We start from the raw sequence: 7,514 nt of genomic DNA, 5'->3' as shown, positions 1-7,514 counted from the left end.
TTATCATTTTATCTAAAATGAAATTCTTGTTTTCATTTTTATTACATTACCATTTTCTATTTTCAGTAAAAAATAAAAACAAAAAACTAAACACCTACTTACTCTTCTCATTTAAAATTGTCTATCCAAGCAGCAGGGGACTGAGGCCAAGAACATCATAGCAAGTGAGGCTACACTATTGTTGATTTCTTTGGTATATATTTAGCCATCCTTTCTCCCTCTTCTCTTCGCGTGGATTGATCGGAACGCCGTGAAACTGCTAGTGCCTCCGCTTGTGCTCCCAAAACGCACGCCGGAGATACCTCTCTTGGTCGCATCTACCATCATCGTTGGTAGCATAAGCGTTTTCTCCATTTTTTTCTCTCTCACGGTTCACCTTCTTTTGCGGCCAGGAAGAGCAACGAAAACCCCTTTGGTTCAACGCTTCTGCAGCTTTTTATTCATCCAAAATGTTCAATCAAAATTGTAATAGAGGCACATCTGATCATTAAAGTAAAGTTATTGCATTTTCTGCTTCAATGTATCATCATGCAAGAATTCAGGTAAAAAAAGATCAGCATGATATACGTTTTCCGGCTATGTTGATCCGTACAAAAAGCAGCTGGATTTCAAACACGTTAAATACTTCCAACCATGAGAACAAATCATACAATAACAAAAGCCTTATTGTATTAAATGAGGTCGGCTACATGGATCACACGATATCATTTGGCTTGGTTAAAAAACCACATATTCATAGATACAGTCACCAATCATACCATGGCAAATTCAATAGTTTTCTTTCCATCATGAGCCTTGCTGAAGAAATACTTGAAATAGTCAGAGTACAAAACTTGTTTATATTTTGGTTCATCGCCATCCTCCAACACTTTTGACAAAGGACCAATAACAGCATCAGGAGCTGGGTTGACAAAGATTGGAATGGAGATCCTGGTTTCTTTTTGCAACCACTCTATGCTCTATGCTTTTGTATCTTTCATTGCTCATTATCTGTAGCACATCCCCAATATTGATACCAATGCTCCCTGAACAGGAGGAACAAAGATCCAACTATCATCATCAATGCCTCTTACATAAAGCCCTCCAATATCATCCTGTAGAAGGACAGTGATTGATGATACATCGGAATGAGGGCCTACCCCTGCTACAACTTCAGGGTCAGGGCAAGCTGGGTAGTAATTGAAACCCAATATCATTGCCCCCATTAAAGTTTTTTCTCTTGGTTTATCTAACTCCTTTACATTCAGTTTCTTAAGAAGCACCTTTAACAATTTTCTAATTATAACTTCAGCATGCTTCATGTATTGCAGTGCTTGATCCCTAGATCAAGGATAGTCAATGAAGACTATATTAAATATCAATTATCACATATTCATAAGAAAATATAAACACTTATATCACTGTACAGTGTAGACACTTTCGGGCATATGTAATAGACGAAGCTACATTTGGAATGTTCATATGACAAAGGACCATAAGAAAAAATTAAACAATTTAAATTGCACTCCATCACTCTTGTCTCTTAGGCTCATGAACTCTGAGTTCACGATGGATTTATGTAAGACACATACTTTCAATTAACTAAACGATGTAGTTTAGTGTACTAATGTTTTTTTTCCCACAATAAGCAGATAAACTTACAATCTCACAATAGGCTTAACTGCTTAAGACTACCCCTCATGATTCAAGAAACAAATTCAATTTTCTTGTATTACACATTCTTTTCTGTTGCCTAAAACTTTGCACAAAAACTAAAATTATAAGATAATTTCTCCCTGCTATCCTCTATCCTGTATTCCTAGAAATAACTTCCCATTCCCAAGTACTCATTCAAATTCGGTCTGTTATAAATCCTAACAATTACAGTTTTGAGTACAACAACAACAGCTTTATCACACTAAATGAGATCGTATTACATCTCTGAACTCCATTAAATACCAAATCCTCATAGTACATCTCATAAAATTTATAAATTCAAGTGATGCACCATCCAAATCATGAGTATTAACAACACATTCTTTAACATACTTTTTACTATTTGTTAAAATTTATTAAAAATTAGAAAATCACAATAAAATTCGTACAATAAAGAGACCCACAATTTTTTTATAATTTTCAATAAATTTCAGTTAATAATACCTAACGACTTCAAAAAAAGTGTTAAGAGAGTGTTTAGTAAATATTTCTCTACCAAATCACAGATGATAAGAACTACCACTTACTTGCATATTGCAGGCCAATGTGCATGATTTTTTTCTTCCGAGGCATACACAAGTTGCAGATAATCTTTCCACTCCAAGATCGACTCAGCATGGGGGCTAAAGCTAGTGGCCAACCTGACAACTTCAGGGGATGAGTTCACTTTAAGACACTTCTTTTCCTCAGCTGGCAATACAAAGAACTTGTGCACAGCATCCTTGAGACCATCAAGAACCTTAGAGGGTATCCCGTGGTTCACAATTTGGAAGAAACCCCACTTGGTAGTAGCATCAAAGATGAAATCTTGGATATCCCATTTTGTGAAATCAATGATGGGTATTGATTCCTGAGGAATAATTTTGGAGTGGTCCAATCTGGCTTGGAGGGATTGAATGTATTGGTGAGGAACATTTGGGAGGTTCAGATCAGCAAGACCCTTTACTCCATTGGCTTGGTTCACCAAGAAATCAATGAGATTGGAGGGAGTGGAAGACATGGGAAAGTAAGACTAGAGAAAGAGATAATGGTTGGGATTTTAGAACACTTGATGAGAGTTGAGAATAAGAGCAAGCAGCATGTAAGAGTGGAAGCACTCCTTTTAGTTCTTCCGTGTATCAGTGCATGGGTGTAACTTCCACTACCATAGATTTATTTTGTTGTCAAATTTATAGAATTTTTTTTAAGCTAAATTAATCTACAAGTCCTTGAACTATTTGATAAATTTTAATAAGTACTCTCAAACTGCAGATGTGGTGTAAAAGTGAGAACACAAGCATGTAGAGACATGACAATTTTTAACTAAATTACCTAAACTATAACAGTTTTTAAAAGGTTCTCAAATGATTTATTTTTAAAATTGTCAAATAGTTTAGTAACCTCCAAATTAATTTAACTTTTTTTTTCATATACAAAATCCAAGGGAACAAACTAGCTGGAGTATGGATTCACTCTTAGCGGTGTTTCAAATTATGATTGCAGTTGGTACAATTGTGAGTTTTACAATTAATTATTGTGCTTCATATTCAAAATCTCATATTTACTACTCTTCTCTTTGAAATCTCACCTTTCTTTTGTTATCACTAACTCACCACCATCTTAAAATCCTCCTAGCCCTTATACATCCATTGCACCCAATTCATCCATTGCCCACTAATGAAAACTGTTCCTACCTCTTCAAGTCCCCATACATTGCTAGACTCTCCGGTTTCTAAGGTATTGTCTGTTTAAGTGCTCAGTGAACTTTTGTCCTTATAAAAGATGTCTTGGTGGGTTGAGAGGAGATGATGTTTAATTTTAAACGACCTGTGACCTTAATTCCTAAGCAATGAGAGACTATTGGAAACTAGTCAAACTTCGTTTTAATTCAATCCCAACCTAGATGATTGTTAGGGAAAATGGTTAGGAATTTCTGTAATAGATATGACCTTCCATCGTTTAGGTTTAAGATGATTGTACATGAGTTTGATTCATGTCCTCCATGCTTTTGCTTTCTTTATTTTATTAATAATATAATATATTAGGGTGTGCTGCAGATGATACAATATGCTTGGGATGTCAACCTAGTCGGGATCACAACACTATTGTGATGCTCTAACATGCTTTTTTGCCTTAAGGGGAAAAAAATCTAAAGCAAAAAGATTGAAATTAATGTCAATCTCAATTAAACTATGAAGAAAAGATCTTCCCAGAAACAAAAGTTGGTGTTGAAAAGTCTGATCTTTCTCTGGATCTTATTGAGATCAACGATAAACTACACTATATGTGCTCACGTTGTGAAGCTAGTTTGATGTTGCAGTATATTGATAATATATTTTTCTCTATCATTACTAACAAAGGTGGACGCAAAAATCCGAGGGTAATGGTTAGGGATTTCTTCCTCCAATGGACTTGGAGCTTAGTACCCATTATATACCTATGACTTTTAGTAATATTCTAGCATTTCTTCGTTAAGATTTCTGTATTATGATCACATATGTTTGCAAAGTAAAGAAAGGATAAATGTCAAAAGGATGGAATCAAGTGGCTTTTACTCTTCTATGCAAAGGTGGCCGCCATTCACTATGCTCTTTCTCACCTTTCTGTTCACAATTTTTGGATTTTCTTTGAGTTTCTACATGAAGTTCATTAATTTCTACACTTCAACAAGCATTCTCACATGTGGTTCAAAACTAACTGCATGATCTCTCACTTAATTAAAGGCATTTATGGAGGGTATTCCCTTGGCAGAAGTGTGCTTAGACTTTTATTTGTAAGTATGATATTCACTTTGCCATTTCTCTTTTTTCCAAGTTCTTACTAAACTTCTTTTTACACGGTGAATCTTTTTAGTATGGTTCATGGAATTACCTAGTCTATGAAAGCATTGTAAAATTAGATAAAAGATATTTGGGACAAATTTTCCTTCTCTTCTGCAACAGAGGAGCAGGGTCTAAAATCAAGGATTTCAAGATTCCAGTAGCATGAAATTGTGTTTCCTTTGGAGGAAAAAATAGTTAAAAGAAACATGGTGGGAAAGATGAATTGAAGGTATGATATGTAGGTATGCAACAAAAAGAAGGAAAATTAATCTTCGTGGGTGTTGTGAGAGTATCAGTGGTTAAAATAGGAGCCTGAATCCCTTATTTAGGAGTGAGGCATGTAACTCTTATTGAAAACATCGAAGTTGTTATCTTTGCTATTATCATTTATTACTAAGACTTCTACGTAAACTTGTTACTTGTTTCTAGTAATTTGATACTAAGAATTATGTTTTTGTAACAAAATTATGATGCCTAAGCAAAAACTTTTAAAATATTTTATTTTTCAATAATTTTATCACCAAAAGGGATTGATTGTCTTTGAGTATTTCCTTATATGTTACATGATTATTTTATCATGGACATGGCAACTGCGTTTGTGAGGACTGAGGAGAAGTAGCAACAATGAAAATGAAGGCAAGTCATTTTATGAAGTTTATGAAGAACTGATGTATCAGAAGGAAATGGACATTCTTTTGGTGAAGTTTCAATTTGTTGTATCTAAACACAAATTTCTGACCTTGGTGGTCTAATTTCTATGCCACAACTTTTTGTATCTACACACCTCGATGTTGGTTCTTCACCGATTGGGATCCTAGTGTGTTCCAAGGGTTGGATTGTTTGCCCACTAAAGTGGTATGTGGGCTAGGTTCAAAACGTTGTGAGACAGTTTGATCCATATCCAGTGTGGCATTAGAGCATTGACAGGACCTTTCCTTAGTACGAGAAGACAAGGAGGGATGCATTATGTGCTGCCCAGAAGAGTAAAAGATGGCAGCACATAATCGGGTGTGCCATCTTTTACTATATAATTGGTACGGTCACAATTGATATTGGTTGCAGGATTGCAGCTGATGATTTAAAAAAAAAAAAATATCTACACAGTATATTAACATAGCAATATTTTATTTTGACCTTGAAAGCCTCTTAGATAACTTTAGTATCATACATAGCTTCATACCAAACTCCTTCCAACTAGGCAACTACTATTATGAAGACAAGGGAACATTTTATTCTCAAGGTCATAGAAAACACAAAAGCTAGTTCCTCTAGCTAAGCACCTAAAAATTAGGGTCTTTGTATAGCTGGAGAACCTTCTTCCAAGATGGCCTATTGCTAATGTCATCCCACCAAGCACTCACATGCTTCCTTTCTCTAACCATATACCCCTTTTTCATGTGATTCATCAAATAATGAGTAAATGGGAGATGACTAAGGTCAGCAAGGCTGAAGAAATCCCCTGCCAAGTACTTTGTCTTGGATAGCCTCTCCTCATAAATGTCAAGCACCTTCCCAAGCTTTTCTTCACTCTCTTGAATAACTTTTGGGTCAAATGGCTCCCCCTTATATGGGTGAACCAAAACATGCATAACCAAGTTGTAGATTGGTGGGTAATAGTTATGGGCCTCAACTTCAAGCCATTGCTCCACAAGGCCCCTCTCTTCTATAGTCTTCCCCAACAAATCAGTCCCTTGGTTTTTGTACTTTTCAGAATAGTACCTAAGTATTGCCCTTGATTCTACACAATCAAGAGAGAGAGAGAGAGTTTTTTTAAGAAGACCAAAATAAAAAGGATCAAGGTTATTTATGTTAAATTAAAAGGTATATAAACAAAATGAGGAAACAAGTAAAGGGGCTAACCATAAAGAGTATAATCACCATCTTGAATAACTGGCATCAATCCAAAGGGCTGCAAATTATAAGCAACAAGCGTATTATATTTGAAAATATTAAAACCCATTTTGTTGCTTTATCTTAGATTCTTAATATTTGACAATCATATATTTAAGCTATATAGGATTATCTTAGACTCTCCCAACATCTATTTATTTATTAACATTTTATTCATGAAAACAATGTTTCTCGTGAAAGAATTATGTAAAAACAACACATGAACATATTGAAAATAACATCGTTTTTTTCTAATTTGTTTTTCCATTAAATATCTATTATGTTGAAATAATCTCAATGCAAATTGATTCATATGTTTGATGATAATAATAAGAGAATAATTTTGAAAAATCATTTTCTCGTCTCATTTTTTTTTTACTTTTAATTACAAAATTGTGACCTTATTTTTAATTCATTTTCCTTTTTCAAGATTTATACAAGAAACATAAAAATAAAAAAAAATGTTTTACTATTTTTTTGGTATAAATATTTGAAAACATAATAATTAAAAATGAAAACTAAAAACATTTTCTCAAAGTGAATGGGTCCTAAATTAACTCACGCACATAACATCTTGTGTAATCAGAAATGCTCAATTACCAAGGTGTCCAAGTAAGATGTCAGATATACTATTGTTGCTGGATGAAAAAGTGGAAAACCTATAATATTAGGGGATGAAAAACGCATAGAAAAAGTAATTGAACCTGCAATTTGAGGTATTCAGGCTGCTTATGCTCTTCCTTAAAGCTATCAACATGTATTGTTTCAAACTCAATTTCTTTCTCAATGAGACACACTATCACCCGCTTTGGGTTAGCATAGTCAGGGCCATAGACCTTCACCACCATTGTAATTTGCAGAAAACAAAATTAGGGAGATTTGGTTGAGGGTCAAGGTTAACCTTGTTGCTTCTTATAATGCCAACATAAACAAAAAAATAATAAAGTTTCAGAAGAGGTTCAATGAATCAAAATCAACTCAATTAATGAAATATATTTAGAGTGATAAAAATATTAATAAATATATAAAAACATTAAAAAAAACTAAAGAATAAAGATCTACATAATTATTATCAAACAAAGTATAATCATAAATTTGTGGGAAAAAATAAACTGATTAATTTACTAA

At 34.0% G+C, this 7,514-nt stretch overlaps 1 protein-coding gene and 1 pseudogene across 1 annotated transcript; both read right to left on the bottom strand.

Annotated features, from left to right (window-relative positions):
• Positions 1-610: 610 nt before the first annotated feature.
• LOC114422166 lies at positions 611-2,811 on the bottom strand (annotated as a pseudogene).
• A 2,828-nt stretch (positions 2,812-5,639) lies between these two features.
• LOC114421998 (glutathione S-transferase F9-like) lies at positions 5,640-7,270 on the bottom strand. The gene is made up of 3 exons (XM_028388158.1): positions 7,091-7,270; positions 6,357-6,405; positions 5,640-6,234 (listed from the first exon to the last, which is right to left on the bottom strand). Exons 1-3 carry the CDS (start codon positions 7,232-7,234, stop codon positions 5,777-5,779), a joined length of 651 nt encoding a protein of 216 aa, XP_028243959.1. The 5' UTR covers positions 7,235-7,270; the 3' UTR covers positions 5,640-5,776.
• Positions 7,271-7,514: the final 244 nt, after the last annotated feature.

This window comes from Glycine soja, chromosome 8, assembly GCF_004193775.1.
Source record: "Glycine soja cultivar W05 chromosome 8, ASM419377v2, whole genome shotgun sequence".
Lineage (NCBI taxonomy): Eukaryota > Viridiplantae > Streptophyta > Magnoliopsida > Fabales > Fabaceae > Glycine > Glycine soja.
This window is presented reverse-complemented; position numbering and strand designations above follow the sequence as displayed.